Source organism: Pristis pectinata, chromosome 15, assembly GCF_009764475.1.
Source record: "Pristis pectinata isolate sPriPec2 chromosome 15, sPriPec2.1.pri, whole genome shotgun sequence".
Taxonomy (NCBI): domain Eukaryota; kingdom Metazoa; phylum Chordata; class Chondrichthyes; order Rhinopristiformes; family Pristidae; genus Pristis; species Pristis pectinata.
In genome coordinates this window covers 44,502,980-44,525,561 of record NC_067419.1, presented here as the reverse complement: position 1 = coordinate 44,525,561, position 22,582 = coordinate 44,502,980, and the positions used below count along the sequence as shown (strand labels likewise).

The 22,582-nt window shown below is 42.7% G+C and overlaps 1 protein-coding gene across 4 annotated transcripts in view; it reads right to left on the bottom strand.

Moving 5' to 3' along the window:
• cep290 (centrosomal protein 290) overlaps positions 1 to 22,582 on the bottom strand; it is a 107,939-nt gene that overhangs the window by 54,242 nt on the left and 31,115 nt on the right. For 3 of the 4 annotated variants that reach the window (XM_052030638.1, XM_052030640.1, XM_052030639.1), the window contains exons 18-28: positions 18,883 to 18,975; positions 18,163 to 18,247; positions 16,104 to 16,246; positions 14,922 to 15,086; positions 13,866 to 14,015; positions 12,800 to 12,915; positions 11,212 to 11,314; positions 8,057 to 8,287; positions 5,663 to 5,836; positions 4,266 to 4,377; positions 576 to 781 (exon numbers count right to left, since the gene is read on the bottom strand). In XM_052030638.1, the coding sequence (XP_051886598.1) occupies positions 576 to 781; positions 4,266 to 4,377; positions 5,663 to 5,836; positions 8,057 to 8,287; positions 11,212 to 11,314; positions 12,800 to 12,915; positions 13,866 to 14,015; positions 14,922 to 15,086; positions 16,104 to 16,246; positions 18,163 to 18,247; positions 18,883 to 18,975 (1,578 nt within the window). The remainder of the gene's footprint in view (positions 1 to 575; positions 782 to 4,265; positions 4,378 to 5,662; positions 5,837 to 8,056; positions 8,288 to 11,211; positions 11,315 to 12,799; positions 12,916 to 13,865; positions 14,016 to 14,921; positions 15,087 to 16,103; positions 16,247 to 18,162; positions 18,248 to 18,882; positions 18,976 to 22,582) is intronic. The other variant, XM_052030642.1, reaches the window with a different exon arrangement.

Genomic DNA, 22,582 nt, shown 5'->3' with positions numbered 1-22,582 from the left:
GATATCAACGCAAAAGAATCTGTGGGTAACAAAGATGAAAATTGTCTCAAGTATCATAATAATAAAAAAATTAACAACTGTCAACCCATTATGGCTTGAATTAAACATATATCTAGGTAGGAAATAGCTACAAATAAGTACATAACAGCAACCCCAGAATGAATAGAGAAACACTTCCAGAATTAACCAATCACTACATTTATTTTCCAAACAGAAACAAAAGAGCAACCAATTATTAATCAGATTGATTTTAAAGTTGCTTAAATGGTCATTTTAAAAATGAACGAGAATGCGAGCCATCACCAAAGCCTGACACAAGTACCTGCACAAAATTATGTCTTAGTTGCATTTCTTGCTTTTACTTTTATCAACCATATAAAAGTACCAACCTAAATCTATACCCATATAATATAGTATAGTGTGTTATGTTTTCATTGTTTAACCAGATTTCATTTTATAAATCACTGGATTTATTGAAAAGAGCTAAATAAAAGGTAACCCTTTTCTTTTAGAATGCTATTACACACATACACATATATACCACACACACATCATTCCCACTCACATACACATACCTCAGAGAACTTAGTTTCCAGTTCTGAGTTCCGTTCTTCAACTTGTTTCAGTGTGCTCCGTATATGCTCATACATACTCTGAGCATGTTCTGCTCTTTGCCGCTCATTTAGTTCCTTCATTTCCAACATGGTAATCTTCTTGGAGATTGACACAATTTCGGAGTTGGTAATTGCTTTAGATGCTTTATCCATGGCAGCAGTACCATCTAAAATAAAAACAAAAACAGTAACTACATTTATAAGATGTCTCCAAACACAAAAATCTATGAGCAGTATCTACTCTGATTACTTGTACCAATGTGCAATACATAGAACAGCAATTGATGGATCATAGCAACATGATGTAGTCCTCCTACATCAAGTCAGGAACAGTGTGGTGAATCATAAAAGCAGGGTAAACGTAACTCAACCAATTACCAGTTCATCAGTAATGGAATATGTCATCACCAGTGGCATTAAATAATACGTAATAATCAATAACTGGCACAGCAAATTTTATTTCAATTCCTTAGAACATTTAGGCTGCATCCTACAATAAACCTCGATCCACACATGCAAGCAAGAATTGATGCTTCCATAATTTTCAGCTTATCCATGTTTGGAGAAGCTGAAGCCAGCTTTGAAATGGAAACTGACTACGTACTGATTTGCTGCCAAAGGCCAGGTAATATTTTGCCATTTAATTAATGAGTAATGACCATCATTGGCCTCTCAGATTAACTTTAATCACCCAAGAAGCTTGAAAAGTAATCGTCTAATTCTCCGCAGCAAAGAGACTCTGTTTATCACTACACACAGAAGATTAAACAGCCATCTGGTAGAAGGGGAACAGGGTGCAGAGGTTATCACAATTTTACGGGACAGGTTGAATGCCGCAGTGGGCATTTTCTTGACAGCAATTTGTCCTTTATATTTATTTTTTGAATCACAGACAAGGGCATTGACATTCAACAGCAGAATGGTCACCGAGCACCGACATCCTCAGTATTCTGAGGATCACTGCTGTCCAGGTTTGAGCTTTCAATCATTGACAATGTTTTGGTTAGAAGAGCATGTCAGAGACTGGGTACCATCAATAAGGGTCAAGTTGAAGCATGATGGAATGCACACCTCCAGTCTGGATGAATGCAACCCTACGAACACACTGGAAGCTCATCATGCTCAAGGACAACATATTTTGATTAACTCGTGTCCCTGCTGCTGCAAAAGATGTCAACCCCGTCCATCACTGGTTGCAGTTCGCACAATCCACTGGCTGTGATGCAAAATCTAAGCAAAGTTACTTGGAGAGAATGTAGAGAGAAATTATTACAAAATCCACATGTTCCACGATGGAACCCATACGACACCTCAATCACTGATGATCTCCATTGCTTTGTTCCGAAGTATATGCCACCCTGAAAGGCATTCGATACGTGGCCGCCCACAGCAATACCTGTTTCCCTCTACAGGTTAATGACAAAGTGGACTCCACTTGTTTGCTCCAAAAATCCATACATGGATTGTATGTGAAAGACACAGCTGTTGTTCTTCATCCATTATTACAAAGACCAGCAGTCAGTGTCTCTTTCTCTCCCGACTCACTTCGACTCACTGAGCAAAACCGTCAGCACGTTGTAATCTTGCTGTCGTGACGACACCACACACACACACTACTACTCTACTGTCCATGTCTTAAAGGGACATTCACCAAATAGCAACCTGATCCATAACACACCGTCTTCTTCATTATGTCTTCCACAACCTCCCTTAAAAGTCACATGGCATCTTATCATAGAACAGTACAGCATAGGAACAGGCCCTTCAGCTCACCATGTCTGTGTTGACCATGATGTCAATCTGAACTAATCCTATCTGCTTGCACATGGTCTGTATCCCTCAATTCCCTACCTGTTCATGTTCCTCTCTAAATGCCTCTCAAATACTGCTATTATATCTGCTTCCACCACCTCCCCTGGCAGCACCTTCCAGGCACCTACCACTCTCTGTGTAAAAAAACTTGCCTTGTAAATATCCTTCAAACTTTCCCCCTCTCACCTTAAAGCTAAGATCATACCTTAATGCTACCAAATATCATTGTTTCTTCAACCGAGCTTCACTGCAACATCATTAACATAGAGACTGCAAGTTCCATGAAGAAAACCCACCACTTGAGCTTTGTGAAATGTAATCACTCCCACTGGCCCATGTCTCAAGAATGATTTTTTAAAAAATCTGACATCAGTAGTGGGGAAGTTACTGGAGGGAATTCTGAGGGATAAGATCCTCCAGCATTTGGATAGACAGAGTCTGATTAGGAGGAGTCAGCATGGGTTCGTGCGTGGAAAGTTGTGCTTGACGAACCTTTTAGAGTTTTTTTGAAGAGGTAACCAAAAAAGTAGATCAGGGTAGGGCAGTGGATGTTGTCTATTTGGACTTTAGCAAGGCATCCGATGAGGTCCCACTTGGTAGGCTGGTCTGGAAGGTTAGGTCCCATGGAATCCAGGAAGAACTAGTTAGGTGGATTCAAAATTGGTTCGGAGGTAGGGAGCAGCAGGTAGTGGTTAAAGATTGTTTCTCGGAATGGAAGCTGGTGAGTAATGGTGTGCCGCAGGGGTTGGTGTTGGGACCCTTGTTACTTGTTATTTATATAAATGATTTGAATGCCATTGCACAAGGCTTGATCAGTAAGTTGCAGATGACACAAAATTAGGAGGTGTTGTTGATAGTGAAGAAGGTTATCGTAGGGGGATCTCGATCAGTTAGGGAAGTGGGCCAAGGAGTGGCAAATGGATTTCAATACAGATTAGGTGATGCACTTTGGAAAGTCAAACCATCGTAGGACTTATACTGTGAATGGTAGGGCACTAGGGAGTGTAATGGAACAGAGGGACCTAGGAGTACAAGTGCATAGTTCATTGAAAGCGGTGTCACAGGTAGACAGGGTGGTGAAAAAGGCCTTCTTCAGTCAGGGTATTGAGTATAGGAGTTGGGACATAATGTTGCAGTTGTATAACTCGTTGGTGAGGCCGCACTTGGAGTACTGTGTACAGTTTTGGTCACTGTGTTATAGGAAAGATGTGGTTAAACTGGAAAGAGTGCAGGGAAGATTTACGAGGATGTTGCCAGGACTAGAGGGCCTGAGCTATAGGGAGAGGTTGGCCAGGGTAGGTCATTCCTTGGAACGTAGGAGAACAAGGGGTGTTATAGAAGTGGTTAAAATTATGAGAGGCATAGATAAGGTGGATGGTAACAGTCTTTTCCCCAGGGTAGGGCAGTCTAAAACCAAGGAGCATAGATTTAGTGTGAGAGGGGAAAGATTTAAAAGGGACCTGAGGGGCAACTTTTTCATGCAGAGGGTGGTGAATATATGGAACGAGCTGCCAGAGGAAGTGGTTGAGGCAGGTACAATAGTAACATTTAAGGAGCACTCGGATAGGTACATGGTGGGGCGGGGCTTGGAGGGATATGGGCCAAACGCAGGAAATTGGGATGAGCTGGGTGGGCACTGTGGTCGGCATGGACTGGTTGGGCCGAAGGGCTTGTATCCGTGTCGTATTGCTCTATGACTGTCTGACATATAGTGTCTTGCAGAAAAATCTTAAAACAGAAAGCATAAAATTAATCAGGAGACATTAATACAGTTACAGCACAGGTACACAATTAATAATTTTAAGTACTTTGGGTCTGCAATAATCACATGGCACTTGCCTAGTTTATCCATCTGTTCCCAGGCTTGCTCCAGTGTGTGCAGCTTTTCCTTTGTAATTTCCAACTCTTTATTTAAGACATTAATCTGTTCATGTAAGACTGCATTTTCACTCTTAAAGAAAAAAATGCAATAGATTACAAAATGCCTCTTACTTTACTTCCTTACTTTTTGCGAGCATCTCTTCCCATTCACCTTCTGGAGTGCTTAGTAACATATAAAGTCTATGTCTAGAATCAAAAAAGAACATGTTTCATTTAATTGGTAATTGGTTTATTATTCACATGTTCTGAGATACTGTGAACCGCTTTCGTTTGCGTGACATTCAGATTATTCCATACATAAGCACACTGAGGTAGTGCACAAAACGAAAAACAGAATGCAGAATATAGTGTTACAGTTACAGGGAAAGTGCAGTGCAGTTAGACAAATAAAGTGCAAGGGCCATGACAAAGCAGATTGAGAGTTCAATAGTTCATCTTTATCATACAGGAGGGTCCATTCAAGAAACTGTTAACAGGATAGAAGCTGTCCTTGAGCCTGGTGGTACGTGTTCTGAAGCTTTTGTATTTTCTGCCCAATGGGAGGGGGCGAGATGAGAGAATGACCAAGGGGCGGGAAGGGTCCTTGATTATGTATTTAAAATTGTCTCTAATTCTTTTATAAAAATGCTGTGGGCACTGTTTTTTTCCCCTTTACTACCAGTAAGTTTGTTTGTTGGTAGACATAGTAAAGTCGATGGTAACTTTGATTAGATTTTGCACCACAGCCAGTCGATCATGCAAATTGAAACCAGTGGTGAAAGTAGCAGAGACACAAACTGGTCAAAATAAGATATCCTTGATTGTGATGAGCTGCTTGTGCATTTATGGAGGTGAAGACATGAAAATTTAACATGATGCATTAATGATAATAAAACCAGCTAAAAGAAAGAGAAAATGCTGAATATACGTGGCAGGTCAGGCAGCATTAGTGAAGCGAGAGATGGAGTTTACGTGTTTTGAGTCGATGACTTTTTGTCAGAACTGATTTTCTGTCTTTATTTTGGATCTCCAATATTTGTGGTCTTCACGTTTATAACTATAATTAATGGTTTTCCTTTCATAAATAGACGGTAAAGACAAAATTCTACCCCAAAAGATAAAATCAACCTGTGCAGAGAGGTTTCGTTTCTCCAAACACTGGCTTTTCATTAAAAAGAAGGCTCCCAGAAACTTAAAAGCCAAAAGACACCCCTTCCAAGTACAGATAAATCGAATGAACAATTTGGTTACAAGGTATATTTTCAATATGTGAAAACTGTATCATCAACTTGTCCCTATTACTCTGGAGAAACAAAAGTGAAAACAATTCCCTCCGTTACAATAAAATAAATTGAGGATTACTATTATTTGCTCACCTCCAAATGCTCGAGATTAGTGGTTTTCTGGACTAAAAGGTTGTCTTTCTGCAACAGATCCCTATACTTAGCTGTGAGCTCATTATATTGCTTGTTAGCTCGTTCCAAATCTGCTAAGGGTGCACTGTCATCCAAAGCTTTTTGCAAAGCAGCAATTTTAAAACCAGCCATTTCCTACAAATAGATTAAACAGTAAACAGATAAGCACTTTCAAAATACAATTTAAAACAGACATTGGAATGCATTAACAATATCTTAATGCAAAATTAGTAATTAATAATGGGTGGCACACTGCCTCACAGCCCCAGCGACCACGTTCAATTCTGACTTCTTGGTGCTGTGTGGAGTTTGCACGTTCTCCCCGTGATTGCATCGATTTTCCCCGGGTGCTCCAGTTTCCTCCCACATCCCAAAGGTGTGCTGGTTATTGTTAATTGGCTGTAGTGTGAGTGTGTGGTAGGGGAATCGGGGGTTGTTAAAGGGAAAGAGTGGGTTACAAGAGACAAATGAGGCAGCCACAGTAAGTGCAAGATGGGGAATGAAGCTTAAACTTCATCAATCGTGGAATTGAATTTAGGAGCCAAGGGGTAATGTTGCAGCTATAATAGGACCCTGGTCAGACCCTACTTGGAGTACTGTGCTCAGTTCTGGTCGCCTCACTACAGGAAGGATGTGGAAGCCATAGAAAGGGTGCAGAGGAGCTTTACAAGGATGCTGCCTGGATTGGGGAGCATGCCTTATGAAAACAGGTTGAGGGAACTCGGCCTTTTCTCCTTGGAGCCACGGAGGATGAGGGGGGACCTGATAGAGGTGTATAAGATGATGAGAGGCATTGATCACGTGGATAGTCAGAGGCTTTTTCCCAGGGCTGAAATGGTTGCCACAAGAGAACACAGGTTTAAGGTGCTGAGGAGTAGGTACAGAGGAGATGCCGGGGTAAGTTTTTTACTCAGAGAGTGGTGAGTGCGTGGAATGGGCTGCCGGCAACGGTGGTGGAGGCGGATACGATAGGGTCTTTTAAGAGACTTTTGGATAGGTACACGGAGCTTAGAAAAATAGAGGGCCATGGGTAAGCCCTTATTTCTAAGATAGGGACTTGTCAGCACAACTTTGTGGGCCGAAGGGCCTCAATTGTGCTGTAGTTTTTCTATGTTCTAAGCACAAATGGTACAAAAGGTACATGGGGATTTTGCACTGGAACCTTTAAAATGTTTTTCCACAGAACTATTTTAGTTACTTTTACAATTTTTGTTTTTTGGAGCTTAATGATTTGCATGAGTTTGATAAAAAAAGTGACAGTGAGTCAGCAGGTAGTTAATGCACTAATGAAAGAGCATTACTGCTGTTTCCCTTCGGATTGTAAACATTTATTTATTTGTTCACAGGATGAGAGGAGGCTGACGATGCCAGCATTTATTGTCCATTCCGAAGAACCAAGAAGACAGTTAAAACTCATACTGCTGGGTCTGGAGACTGGGTAAGAGCAGCAAATTTCCTTTGCCACAGGAAATCAATGAACCATGTTGGTAGGGACAAATCAGTCGTTTCCTGCTTACTGTTACTAGGATTGTCTGAATTTTTTAAATCCACAATTTTCTCAGTTACTTGAATTTAAATTCTCTAGTGAACATGGTGGAATTCAAACTCGTGTCTCTGGATACAGTCCAGAGTTCTGGCTACTAGCTCAGTAAATTAAACATATTGCTACCACACTCATTAAGAAATATTCTAAACCGTTTGAAAATGTTTATGACCTAATACAGGGGATAGCCTTAGATTTCTTTCTGACTGTAAACAAAAAGATAAAATGCAATGACAGCAAATCAAGCAATCAGCCTGATTTTTAAAGGGAATAGTTTTTCACTGAAACCAGGACAATAATGGACAGTCATCTGCTTTAAATCAAAAGTGAGATGACCCAGTGACTCGGAGCAGCTAGGACACTTTTTATATTGTGACCTTACTGAATGGTGGAGCACTTTCATACAGCATACTCCTATGTTATGGAAAGATGGATTGAACTGGCCAAGTTTGATAATATGCTGTTATTTGTGTGCTCATCTCCCTTTGAAATAAAGCAAATTATATATTCAGATCTCGCCTCTTTTTAGTTAGCTCCAACTTTAGGAAAACAGAAGGAAACCAACCATGAATATCTGGTTTAGTTCATAAGATTATTAGAATGTTATACGCCAATATGACAAAGGCATGCTAATATATGTAGGGCATTGTGAGCAAATATTCAAAACCTTGCTGAAGAGCAATTGGTGAACTGAATCTGAGAAGGTATGAGTGGCACAACTAAGCTTGCTGCTTGTCAATTATTCATGCTGTGATTTTACGTTGAAGAAAAATGCAAGAAATTGGGTTCGATTTGACTTAATAGATACTTGCCTTGAATCTCTGCAGGTATCCAATCCTTTCATTGATAGCTACTTCCATAGCCATTACTTCGTTCTTGAGCTTGTTATTTTCTTTCCTCAGGTGTTGTTCCATTTCCAGCAGCGTCATGTAGCGCCTTGTCAAAGAATTTTCATTAACCCGCAGAACAGTTAATTTGCTGGTAATTCCAGCTATTTTTTTCTTGATGTCATCAGGATCCATCTGAAGAGTTTCCAGTAGTTGCTAATTCGAAAGTAGGGAACAGTTACAAATTTGCACAGAACAAATTATAATGTTATCCAAACAGAAACTTAACATTAGGAAAAATTACCCATTCAGGCACTCTGTGTTTCTGCCATGTTAGGGCACATGTCACACACCACGCATCAGAATAGAAAGGTACCGGGGGCTCCACATATTGGGCTCTCAGCCATCATTCTCAGGTTTGCAGATACTGCACACAATGCAAGTTGATTGCCCATACCTTGCTAGAGGGAAGATGTCATTAAGCTGGAAAGAGCGCAAAGAAGATTTATGAGAATGTTGCCAGGACTCAAGGGCCCGAAAAGCTGGTCAGGCTAGGACTTTATTCCTTGGAGTGTAGGAGACTGAGGGGTGACCTTATAGAGGTGTATAAAATCCTGAGGGCTATAGACTGGGTGAGTGCACACAGACTTTTTCCCAGGGAAAGGGAATCAAAAACTAGAGAGCATGGGTTTAAGGTGAGATGGGAAAGATTTAAAGGGGACCTGAAGGGCAGCTCCTTCATGCAGAGGGTGCTGGATATTTGGAACATGCGGCCAGAGGAAGTGGTTTGGACAGGTACAACAACAACAACTAAAAGATACTTGGACAGGTACATGGATAGGAAAGGTTTAGAGGGATATGGGCCAAACACGGGCAAATGGGATGATCAGCATGGATGAGTTGGGCTGAAGGGCCTGTTTCCATGCTGTGTTATTCTACGGCTCTATATATTTTATAACCAGCTATATTATAATTTTTTAATATTTAGTGCTCTGGTAGCATAGATTATAATGTCGCAGCCACATATACAGTATAGACTAAAATTATTTCACAGACTTCTAATCTATTAAAAAAAAATTAAATTCTTGAATAATACTCTGCATTTTATTTTTGCAATTCTACAAAAATAAACATATTTTTGCCATTATAATTCATTGAAGTGACAACCTAGTAATCTCTGGCTGTCAGTGGATGCTCCTCCAAATTTACTAACCTGGCTCTGTACTTACACAACATTTAGCACAATAAGCAGATGCAAATGATTAGGCCATTCAGCCCAAAGTATGTTTTAATTACCATTGGAGAATTACAGAAGGGCTTGCTTTTCATTTGCAAATACCAGAATTTGAAATGATGAGAACAACCATGTGACCACTGTTTCAGAATTCAGTTGATCCCACTTTGACCCGGTTTGATCCTGACCTCTGGTGCTCTCTGTGAATGTTCTTCCTTTGACTGTATAGGTGGTAATTAACTGTCCACTGTAAATTACCCCAAGTGTAGATAGGAAGTGGGAGAATTAGAAGGGAATTAATGGGCAATGTAAAAGAGAATAAATTACAGGGAAATTAGTGGGGGAACGGGATTGATGAGATTGAATCCATGAGCCAAGGGGCAAATGGGCTCCTTTCATTTCATACTGAAAAATGAAATAAAAGATACAATATAAAGCCATTCCATCCTCCTCAATAGAACTAAATCAATGCTCCATTGTGCCTCAACATTTATCCATCTTTATTCCATATTTGTTGACGTCTTCAAGTGGGAGCTGACCCACTTCCTCACATGGGTAGAGCTTATATCATAGAGAGGGCAAGTTGCCTCGGAATTGGACTGCATTGAGCCATATTTTTATGTTCAATTTCACTGAATAATCATCAATATAAAGTAAAATTGGAATTGGTGACCTGCTGCTAGTTGTACAAAGTCTGTAGTTTTCTTTCTGAGTCCTTTCCGTGTCTGATGTGCTAGGCCTGGGAATACACTGCAAATTGGATTATATTTGGCAGTTTGCAAACTTGCAAGTTCCAGATGCATTTGGTTAATCCGTGCTATTTAAGTTCCATGATGTATACGGTGGTAAAACACCTGCCTTGGGAACAGTGAGGGCCACTTGTGCAGAAGAAAGCCTTCACAGTGCTTGAAAAGCCTACTTCAATGTTACCTAAAGGGGTCTGCCCAAGTATGTCCCAGTTCATGGAATTAACTGCTTCAAACCCATCTCAGGTGGGCAAGCCTTTAAATAATTTCACAACTGTGCTGGGATGGCACTCTCTTGGCAACTCCCATCACCAGGGTCATGAAACCCAATCATTCCCCATGTCCCACTAACTACTGACCAGACCACCTTATGTCCACTACCATTCCAATTCCCCAATTATGATTTCCTGCTCAATCCACACCACCCATCCCTTCCAAATAACTTCCTCACTTACCTCTCACTCCAATCCCCGGAAATTAACCCCTTGTTTCAGCACCCACCCTTCCAATAACCCTACCCAATCCCTCCAGCCATCAATCCACACCCCACCCCATCTCAGCAAAGGTTTTGCCTTTGCCCAGAGCTCCAGGGTTGGCGAGGTATGGTCTCTTCCCCATTCCTCACCAACCCTGGAGCACTGGGCAAAGGCAAAACCTTTGATCATGCAAGACTTTACATAATAGAGGTCCCTCCAGCAAAACAACTGCCCTGTCACACACTGAGTGATTAACAAGGCTTTATTGGTGCCATTGACTTTCAGGGCCTGTGTCTGTGCTACTACAATTTGTGTGGAAAAATGTCTGCTGATTTCATTCAATTGCCTAGCTCTAAATTTGTTGATGCCCTGTTGTTCAGTGTTTCCCACAACAGTGTGCACCCACTAATCAGAAAGTCTCACTTCTCCCTTTCTACCCCATCAAACTCCTCAGTCATTTAAAACACCTTCATTGGCTCACCACTCAACCCTCCACATTCAAGGGAATGTGATCCAGAATTTAATTAAACCTCTTATGACCATTTTCAGTATGTAAAACAGAATTCTGACCTGCCTGCGTACAAATAAGGCATAATTTCTTTTTAAAAGTTCTCTAGAGACCAACATTTCATTAGCCTTTTGACTAAATGTGCATTAGCTTTCAGTGGTTTGAGTAACACTTACATTATATTCCTCAATTTTTATACGATCTTGTTCCTTTAAATCCTCAAGCTTTTTCTTTTCCTCTTCAATTCTTTCCATATCTTTCTGCCAGGATTCCCTTTCGCTGTAAGTAACAATAGCAATCATTATTTTGAGACTTAATTTCGATGGAAAACTTTTGCAATGTTTTTGGTTCCTGAATAGTAAGTGTGGTGCTTGCTGTCCTGATATAATCTCTTCCTCAGCCTTCATACTTCATCTAGTTTCAAAGTTCTAGAATTTCCAACAGCTCAATCATTCTTCTTAGGGTAGTCTCACTAGCTTCCAGTGCAAGAACCAAAGCTATTGTCCCAGGGAGTGATACCATTTGAGCCATTGGTGAAAGCCTGGGTGAGTAATGAGGAATAAAAAACAAACTGCTGGAGGAACTCAGGAGGTCGAGCAGCATTTCCAAATAGGATCTGGGAATTGTAGTTCTGAGAGATCATTATGCTGAGGGCTCAGTGAAAGTTAATACACAAGTGACTTTGTAGCCATCTAAATTTCTATTCAGGAAGATTGTGAACTCAGCAACCTGTACAGCATGAGATGGCAATCACAAACAGTGCTGCTCTCGTGTACACTCAGATGAAGATCCTCTGTGGATCGTGGATTTATGGAATTCTTTGCCACATACAGCTGTGGAGGCCCGATTATTGGGGGTGTTTAAGGACGAGATTGATAGGTATCCAATTAGTTAAGGTATCAAGGGATATGGAGAAAAGGCCAGGAATTGGGGCTAGATGGGAGAATAGTTTGGCCAATGGTGAGGTAGCGGAGCAGACTCGATGGGACAAATGGCCTACTTCTGCTCCTTTGTCTTGTGACCTTGTGACGACAATTCATTATATTTTCTCAAACAAACAACTTTCTCTATGTAGAAGGCTTCAGGGACAAGAACAGCCATCACCTCCAAGTTCTCCTCCATAAGGAACACACCATGCTGGCTCAGAAATACATTACCTATGCTATTAATGTCAGTGGGTCAAAATCCAAGGGCTGCATCAGTAATGTGTCTCCGAGTAATCAGGAATAATCACTGGAAAACCCACTCTTCTGAGTGTCAGCCCCTACCACACTGATCTATCACCCGCAGAGCTCACCCCTGAACAAAATGCCAATTCCTTTCCTCCCACTGATGCTGCTTGAACTGCTGAGTTCTTCCAGCAGATTGTCTGTTGCTCCAGATTCCAGCACCTTCAGTCTCCTGTGTCTATAGGCATAGAGGGACAATGCCTCTATAAAGGCATAGAGGGACAATGCCAAGAATGACAATCACAGAAGTGACATCCATGGAATAAATTCATTAGTCTCATTATCTTCAATAAGTCTGTGAATTGGAATAGTAGGGTAATTATATTATACAATTATTATAAAATATGTTGCTCTACATATAATAGTAGAGCAACATATTTTATAATAATTTTATAATATAATTACTCTTGTTTCCAAATCTAGCATTGTATTGATGGGTTCTGAATAAAATAAAAAATTCTAACATTTTATATATTGAGAATGAATAATCAAGCCCACTTCTGAGAATAATGGCATGTGTATTCTACTTTGATACCTCTGATATTCTTTGTACAGCAGACCCTGCTGATGGCGAATTACTGCAAACTTGCGTTTGTGATCTTCAGCTGCTTCTCGCAGTTTCTTTTCTTCTTTCTCTTTATTTGAGATTTCCTAAGCCACAAGTGAAAAACAATCTGCTGAGAACAGTTTTGCTTGTAAAATAATTAAATGGTGGAAATAATATTTTCTAAAGTTTTGCTTTTGGTGAAGTGATATGGCAGAGGGCAGGTACTGAATCATGTTTACATATGCACTAAGACTATCAATGGAAGTCACTGAGTAGGATTGAATGGGCAATGTCCCCATTCAATACTACTGGGGAACCATAAAACTAAAAAGGATGAGGAGCTGTTATCAGTCTACTGCAGCAGGATGATTATTGGAGGGCAGTAACCAAACATTACTCTCAATAGGTTTTAATCTTTGAAACTTAATTATGATTTAGCAATCAACATGCTGTATGGTCATTTGAGCAGAGGAAAGTCTATCAAAGGGGAAAGATTACTCTTTCCTGATAAAAGGGAGACTGAATAAGCATATGGAGTAGAAAGATTTGTTGACAGATGAGAAGAGCCTCACGTTGAGTATGGACACTGGCAAGGACGAGTTGAGATATGATCCATTTTGGTCCCGCAATTTCATGTAATTTGACTAGAAGGACAAAACTGTTGATTTAAGCCTACAGATGAAGAATAACAATTTGGTGGTATAGTATAATCTGATTAACTTCCAGTAAACGGTACTGTAGTAAATGTCATTATCTTAAGAGTAAAGAGCAAAATGTCAGCATCAAAATATTTTGAAAACAATCCACAAATGGTAAGCATTAAGCTTTACTAAACCATTCACTGGATTACATCATTATTGCTTGCAATCAACCAGTGGCATATTTATTAACCTATCAGAAAAACAATAGGAACTATTGTATTCTTTATTGCTCTTAGAAAACAAGTTTTTCACTGTTCTTCATTAAACAAACTGTTGATAAAGATCACATTCATCACTTTGCATTTTGAGTGGTGTAACAGAAGTATTAATTTTGACTGGCAAAGTCTGCGTACCTGCAGAAGTTGCACCAAATACTCATTAAGAGCATTGATGACATCAGTACTAGAGGATGCCATTCCATCTGGTAAAGCGAGAGGTTGGAACTGAACGCTGCATCCACCTGATTGACGCAATAGAGTTAATTCACTTTCCAGGTGTGTAATCTGAAAAACAAATACATTCTTCACTGGAAGTTTCAGTAGGAGTTCTTTTTGCCGTATGGGTGTTGCTAGCAATGGCAGAATTTATTAGCCTCCTTGAGAGGTGGAGGTGAGCTTAAATTGCTGCAGTATGTGATAAATGCTGTCCCAACTGTTGGGTACATAGAACATTGGGTACAGCACAGGAACAGGCCCTTTGGCCCACGGTGTCTGTGGCAACCATAATGCCAATTCAAACTAATCCCATCTGCCTGCACATGGTCTAATTTCCCTCCATCCCCTGCCTGTTCATGTGCCCATCTAAATGACTTTTAAATGTTACGATCGTATCTGCTTCCACCACCTCCCCTGGCAGTGTGTTCTAGGCACCTACCACTCTCTGTGTAAAAAAAAACTTGCCTCACAAACCTCCTTTAAACTTTCCACCTCTCACCTTAAACCCATGCCTTCTAGTGTTTGACATTTCCACGCTGGGAAAAAGACCCCATCTACCCTTGGGAGCCCTTGGATTTTGACCCATTGACATTAATAGCAGAGGTAATGTATTTCTGAGTCAGCATGGTGTGTTCCTTATGGAGGAGAACTTGGAAGTGATGGATGTCCTTGTCCGTGAAGCCTTCTACATAGAGAAAGTTGTTTGTTTGAGAAAATATAATTAGTTGTCATCACAGAGGATCTTCATCTAAGTATGCATGAAAGCAGCACTGTTTGTGATTGCCATCTCATGCTATACAGGTTGCTGAGTCCACAATCTTCCCGAATAGAAATTTAGATGGCTACAAAGTCACTTGTGGATTTACTTTCACTAAGCCCTCAGCATAATGATCTCTCAGAATTACAATTCCTGGTTCTATTTGGAAATGCAAAGCAGTTAAACACAATGCTAACACAGATTATGAGTGTACAAACCCTTTCATTGGCTTTTGACAGCTGATTGCCAGCTATACCAGCCTCTTTTCGAGTCTCTTTAAGTTCCTGTCGAAGTTCCTCATTTCTCCCAGTCAGCTGATCCACCTGAGCCTTCAGGTGGATGTTACCATCATGTTTCCCTGCTGTGTTCTTTGCCTCAATTGCCTGAAACAAAATTTGGAACAGCTCAATTAGCATTTCAGCATGTTTTAAGCCAGGACAATAAGACAAAGTCACTTCGAACAGGAGTCACCACAATACACATTCATTGAAAAAAAAGTTACAGCCAGCAAAGGAGGAGAACTTTGCACACCATGTTACATTATGGTTAGACTCACCTAAATTAGTGATATACTGTAAACAGCTGAAACCCTAGCACTGACCCTTGTGCAACCCCACTAGTACAGCCTGCCAAGCTGAAGATGACCCATTTATTCCTTGAGTAACACACAAAGTGCTGGAGGAACTCAGCAGGTCAGGCAGCATCTATGAAGGGAAATGGACAGTCGGCGCTTTGGATCGAGACCCTACATGCCCTGTTACCACTTGGTGAACAACAGATTCCAGCAATTTTTTTGGGCTGACTAACTTCATGCAACTGTTGTAACTGGTCTTCAGTTCCTCATTTTCTTTTTGCTTTCTTGACTGGTTGTGTCACATTTGCTAATTTTCTCATCCACTGGGTCCATTCCTAAAATTCCCAATAACCATTTTTAAGACGCCATGTCTTGCTTTAAAGGGAGTGTGATGCTGGTGGAGTAAAGAACTGAGTAAAATTGCAGACCAGAGTAGAGTCAAAGTAGATGCAACTGATTCAGAATAGAAAGATGATTAGGCTTTCAGGTTGATACCTCAAAATTCAAATAATTTTTAGATTGCAGAATAATTCAGTACGTTACAAATAAATAGATATAAATAGAGGGTGGGGGAAGAGAGGGAAAGAATATAATGAAGAAAAAGAATGAGATTGAGAACAATTTTGAACTGGACAGAGAAGAGCAGAAGGGAGATGGATGAAAGGCAAGGTATGCTTTGTTTCCTCTGTAACAGAGGATCCATTTGTTGGCTCTCAGGGGTTTATATTTATGGCCTTTCATGTGTCAATGCACAAAGTGAAACAAACATTTTTCACTGTATCAGTGACCAATGAGAATATAACTCAAGAAGAATGATGCTACTTACAGAAACTAGTCGTTCTAAACTTTCCATCCTCAGGATTTCTTGTCCTCCTTTTGGAATTGTTTCCACTTGTGTATCCTTCACAGCTTGCAAAATTTCTTTCATACCATGCTCAAACTGCTTATTTTCTTCTCTCAATTCATTTACTGTAACCAATATTACTCACATTAGTAAAGGGCCACTAGTTTCCTGCCGGATTTTGTCGGTGTCACTACTGATACATGGAATATTACAAAGATGGTAATTCTGGGGCATTTATAACAAAGTAAGAAGAAATTAATTTACACAGCACCTTTCAGGACTTCAGGACATTCCAAAGTCCTTTACAACCAATGCAGTATTTTTTAACTGCAGGCATGCTGCCATCCATAACAGAAGCTCTCGTGTGCTCTCAAAAGCTCCTATTAAGAACTTAGACCTTTTCAATAACAAGGAAGGTTTCCATTCTGTCAATGGGTAACTTAATGTGGATCATGAGGAATTCCTGATGGTAAATGCCTTGTTTCCAGCAAGTATACATGACTCCTCCATCCTGGGTGCTCCACATTACTCAACATCTTTAGTGGCCAGGACCCCAAGTGCTACCCTGTACTTCCATGGCTGCTTAAGCCAGTGTACTCTCCAACCACAGCAGCTAAAGCACAAATACAGCTGGAGCCACACATGTACCAAGATGGCATCGGTCTGCTCAAAGTGTGATTGTGCAGCCTTCATCTGCCCAGAACACATCAAGCAGGTGTGGAGACTTCATTATTGTATGCTGCACAATCTCGCAAACCAAAGACAGTAACCAGTGCCAGAAGGAGCAAGCAACCTGAAGGCCAAGAAGTACAGACTGAAGACCAGCAGGAGAAAGAGGCCCAGGAGGAAGATGGTGTAACAGAGGATCCATTTGTTGGCTCACTAGAATTTGTATTAATGGCCCTTTCATGTGTCCCAGGAGCAAGGGATGACTCTGTTCAGCAACCACAGCCTCACCTATCAGCTATAAGGGACTCCCTGATGGAGTGACACACATCTCAACTAGCCTGCAAAAATCACAGCTCCCAATGCAAGCCAAGCGACTCTCTTCACACTGCAATCAATACCAACATCATAATAAACCAATAATCAGTTGCCAAATCCAAGATGATGCATAAAAATCCCTTATATCCCACTTTGCAGATTCACCTGGACTGCTTATAACATGTAACTGAATGAATCCCTACTCCAATTACTTAAATGGCTTGCTACAATATCTCTATATTTCCTGGTGAATGGCACATCAGACAGCCATATAACATATACTTGCTTTGTCAATCTCCACTCTGCAGATGTAAACAGTGGTGTGCAGATCACCCTAACACATCTTGTAAGCACATGACATTTCTTTCTGTATTCCTCCACTGAGTGAAGTTCTCACTCCTGAAGCAGACTAATGTGGCCAGGTTCTACCTATGGTGGGCTTGGTGGGTCCCACTAACACACTGGAGCTCCTTCCTGGCATGCATCTCGCTACAGCTACCTCCCTCTCCTCTGTAAATTTTGTCTTCTCCATGACACCCATAATGTGAGCTGCTGCTGTTTGGCTGCTGTGGAAAGTGTGTGTTTAATGGCCGATGCCCTTCCCTGACTGCTGTGCGGCCAAGTGCTGGGAGTTGCGCTGAACTACGTCAGGCCCCATCAGGAATTGCATGAGTCCTAATTTAACAAGTTTCTCTGCATAAACCACCTTAACGCTGATTCACACTGGATTTTGGCCAATTTTGTGTGAGGGACAAAATTGTGTGAGGCCTTGGTTTAACCCTTCATCTGAAAGAGTATTGCACCTCCTCAGTACTCTGCACTGGAGTGGCAGCTGAGATTTCTTGGAATGGGATTTGAGCCATTAACCATGCTTTGTGACACTGTTCATGCTGGACTAACAGTTATACATACAGCATTTATGAAAACATAAAACACAGTGCATTATTTACTGCTAGGCACTAACCAAGGATTCAGCAGATACAATCAAAGATGAGTTATCTACCTTTTTTTTGTACACATGTTCCTAAAACAATTTTAATGAATGGAAAGGGCTTACGTTTTGCTTGCAGCTCAGCATTTTCAATCTTCCTTTGTTCCAATTCCTTCTCCTTTATTTCCAGCTCTCTAGAAATATATTCATTCTAAAAAAAGATGCAAAATTAAAGCATTTATTTGCCAAATTCTGCCTCAAATTTGCAGAAATGTGAGTGTCGCTTCTCTCTACACATACTTTTATTTAGAATGTGTTTCAACCACTAAAATTGCTTAGCGTAAAAAATAAAAAGCAGATGAATTCAGGTACAGGAGGAATGGACACAAAAAATGAAGAGGCCTGTTGCACTACTATGTATAAACTTTTAATGTAAGGATTTGGTGGATTAAACATTAACTTACTTTAAATTTTTTAAACATTGTACATCTTTCAGCCACCAAACTTCCTCAAAGCGTTCATTTGTCCATCATCTTTGATTACGTGAATAGTAAGCTTCCTGGGCTATTTCAGCTCCCTTAAAATTTAACTCTTAGAACCCATTCCCTTCCTTTGCCCCGCTGTGCCATTCTCATCTTCCCAATTGCCTGCCCCTTCCCATACCCTGATCCCTATTCTCTCAGGCGTTCTAACCCTGTATCCCATTCCAGGTCTGCTGCCTATTCTCCACATAACTTCCATGATCAAAAAAAGAAATTAATGCATAAGTCAGTGGTCTTGGTGGCAAAATAACACAGTACAACATTCACACTTCCCACTTTCCTAATATAGTTGGTCTTGTACTACCTGCATCATTTGTCTTTTGAGTTTGGCAAGCTCAAATTCTGCATTCTGGTATTCTCCTTCCCTATTCAGTAATTCCTTGCGTATCTGACGATTCTAGAGATGCATTAATTCAATTAGAATACACTTATAGTTTAAATATCTGAAAAATATTTCTACATTAATTAATCACATTTTCAATAACAGATCCAGCTCCTTCGTGAGGAGTCCTACAAGTTTGCTCTGAAGTTTGCTCAGACAGGTTGACTATGAAATTGGATAATTGCTCAGTGCTCGACTTGTGATAACTTCATAACAATCATTTATTTTCCTTTCTTTTCCCAGGTTGGACAGATGTTACAACAATGCATGGTAGGGTAGCGGTTAGTGTAAAGCTTTACAGTGCCAGCGACCCGGGTTCAATCCTGGCTGCTGTCTGTAAGGAGCTTGTACATGCTCCCCATGTCTGCGTGGGTTTCCTCCGGGTGCTCCGGTTTCCTCCCACATTCCAAAGACGTACGGGTTAGGAAGTTGTGGGCATGCTATGTTGGCGCCGGAAGCGCGGCAACACTTACGGGCTGCCCCCAGAACATTCGACGCAAAAAAGATGCATTTCACTGTGTGTTTTGATGTACATGTGACTAATAAAGATATCTTAAAATGGATTAAAATTCCAATTTGATCAGGTAAAATACGGAGGGAATTGCTTGGAAAACAGGCAAAGGGATCCATGTACAGGTACAAGTGGTAGTAGAGATCGCTAAAATTAATAACAGAGCATTGAAGCCATGAGAAAGCAAAATCAAGACACAAGAGACTGCAGATGCTGAAATCTCAGGCTCAAAACAAACTAATGGAGGAACTCAAGTGGAGTGTGCGGCATCTGTGGAAGGAGAAAAGAGGAACTGTTGACGTTTCAGGTTGAGGCCCTGCATTAGGACTGAGGGTGGAGAGGGAAGATATCTGGTATAAAGGGGAGGAGGAGGGGTGAGACAGGAACCAATAGGTGATAGGTGGACCAAGGAGGGGTGAAGGATGGTGGGCTGATGGAGTCAGGCAGGGGAGGAGGAGGGGTGGACTGGGGTCACAGAGGATAGGTGGAAGCAGACAAGAAAAAGAGGCAGATGGAACCAGGTAGAGGGGACAGCCTGATCGGAGACAGCCTGATCGGAGACAGCCTGATCGGAGACAGCCTGATCGGAGACAGCCTGATCGGAGACAGCCTGATCGGAGACAGCCTGATCGGGGACAGCCTGATCGGGGACAGCCTGATCGGGGACAGCCTGATCGGGGACAGCCTGATCGGGGACAGCCTGATCAGGGGACAGCCTGATCAGGGGACAGCCTGATCAGGGGACAGCCTGATCAGGGGACAGCCTGATCGGAGACAGCCTGATCGGAGACAGCCTGATCGGAGACAGCCTGATCGGAGACAGCCTGATCGGAGACAGCCTGATCAGGGGACAGCCTGATCGGAGACAGCCTGATCGGGGGACAGCCTGATCGGAGACAGCCTGATCGGGGACAGCCTGATCAGGGGACAGCCTGATCAGGGGACAGCCTGATCAGGGGACAGCCTGATCAGGGGACAGCCTGATCAGGGGACAGCCTGATCAGGGGACAGCCTGATCGGAGACAGCCTGATCGGAGACAGCCTGATCGGAGACAGCCTGATCAGGGGACAGCCTGATCGGAGACAGCCTGATCGGGGGACAGCCTGATCGGAGACAGCCTGATCGGGGACAGCCTGATCAGGGGACAGCCTGATCAGGGGACAGCCTGATCAGGGGACAGCCTGATCAGGGGACAGCCTGATGGACAGCCTGATCAGGGGACAGCCTGATCGGAGACAGCCTGATCGGGGACAGCCTGATCGGGGACAGCCTGATCGGGGACAGCCTGATCGGGGACAGCCTGATCGGGGACAGCCTGATCAGGGGACAGCCTGATCAGGGGACAGCCTGATCAGGGGACAGCCTGATCAGGGGACAGCCTGATCAGGGGACAGCCTGATCGGAGACAGCCTGATCGGAGACAGCCTGATCGGAGACAGCCTGATCGGAGACAGCCTGATCAGGGGACAGCCTGATCGGAGACAGCCTGATCGGGGGACAGCCTGATCGGGGGACAGCCTGATCGGAGACAGCCTGATCAGGGGACAGCCTGATCAGGGGACAGCCTGATCAGGGGACAGCCTGATCAGGGGACAGCCTGATGGACAGCCTGATCAGGGGACAGCCTGATCGGAGACAGCCTGATCGGAGACAGCCTGATCGGAGACAGCCTGATCGGAGACAGCCTGATCGGAGACAGCCTGATCGGGGGACAGCCTGATCGGGGGACAGCCTGATCGGAGACAGCCTGATCGGGGACAGCCTGATCAGGGGACAGCCTGATCAGGGGACAGCCTGATCAGGGGACAGCCTGATGGACAGCCTGATCAGGGGACAGCCTGATCGGAGACAGCCTGATCGGAGACAGCCTGATCGGAGACAGCCTGATCGGAGACAGCCTGATCGGAGACAGCCTGATCGGAGACAGCCTGATCGGGGGACAGCCTGATCGGGGGACAGCCTGATCGGGGACAGCCTGATCAGGGGACAGCCTGATCGGGGACAGCCTGATCGGGGACAGCCTGATCGGGGACAGCCTGATCGGGGACAGCCTGATCAGGGGACAGCCTGATCAGGGGACAGCCTGATCAGGGGACAGCCTGATCAGGGGACAGCCTGATCGGGGACAGCCTGATCAGGGGACAGCCTGATCAGGGGACAGCCTGATCAGGGGACAGCCTGATCAGGGGACAGCCTGATCAGGGGACAGCCTGATCAGGGGACAGCCTGATCGGGGACAGCCTGATCGGGGACAGCCTGATCGGGGACAGCCTGATCGGAGACAGCCTGATCGGAGACAGCCTGATCGGGGGACAGCCTGATCGGGGGACAGCCTGATCGGGGGACAGCCTGATCGGGGGACAGCCTGATCGGGGGACAGCCTGATCGGGGGACAGCCTGATCGGGGGACAGCCTGATCGGGGGACAGCCTGATCGGGGGACAGCCTGATCGGGGACAGCCTGATCGGGGACAGCCTGATCAGGGGACAGCCTGATCAGGGGACAGCCTGATCAGGGGACAGCCTGATCGGAGTTACGTGTATTTCTCAGCTCTTTAACTGCGGCAGATTGTAAAGGTTCTTCTAAACAATGAATCATTTTTCATAATTAAAATTAAGGCATCCATTACAGAAAGAACAGTTGGGCAGAAGAGGGGGAAAAGGTTGTGAAGACTAAACTAATCAAAGTTTGAGGAACTCATTATCATTAGATCTTTTGTTGTGAATTTTCACCCAATTTATTTGTGCATATTTAACAAAGAATAATTTAATAAAGGGTGCAGCTTCTTCATAAGATATATCTAAGCTGTATTTTTCTATTATAGAGCAAAGGCATTGGTAATATTAAATAAGTTGTACAGCATTAGCTGAATTGGAAACCTTTGACAAAAAATTGAAATAATCTAACCTGTGATTTAAGACTCGATAGTTCTATCCTTAACTGCTCTACAAGATCATCTAATGGGTCGTCGTTTCTTGTTAGGTTCTCAGCTGCCACAGAAGAACTGATTGACTGCACTGACTGAAACTTGCAGACATCTGCTTCCACAAGTGGCACTGTTGCATTATTTGCTTGCGTCTGAGGTGGCTCTGCCAAAATGCCCTCTGTTG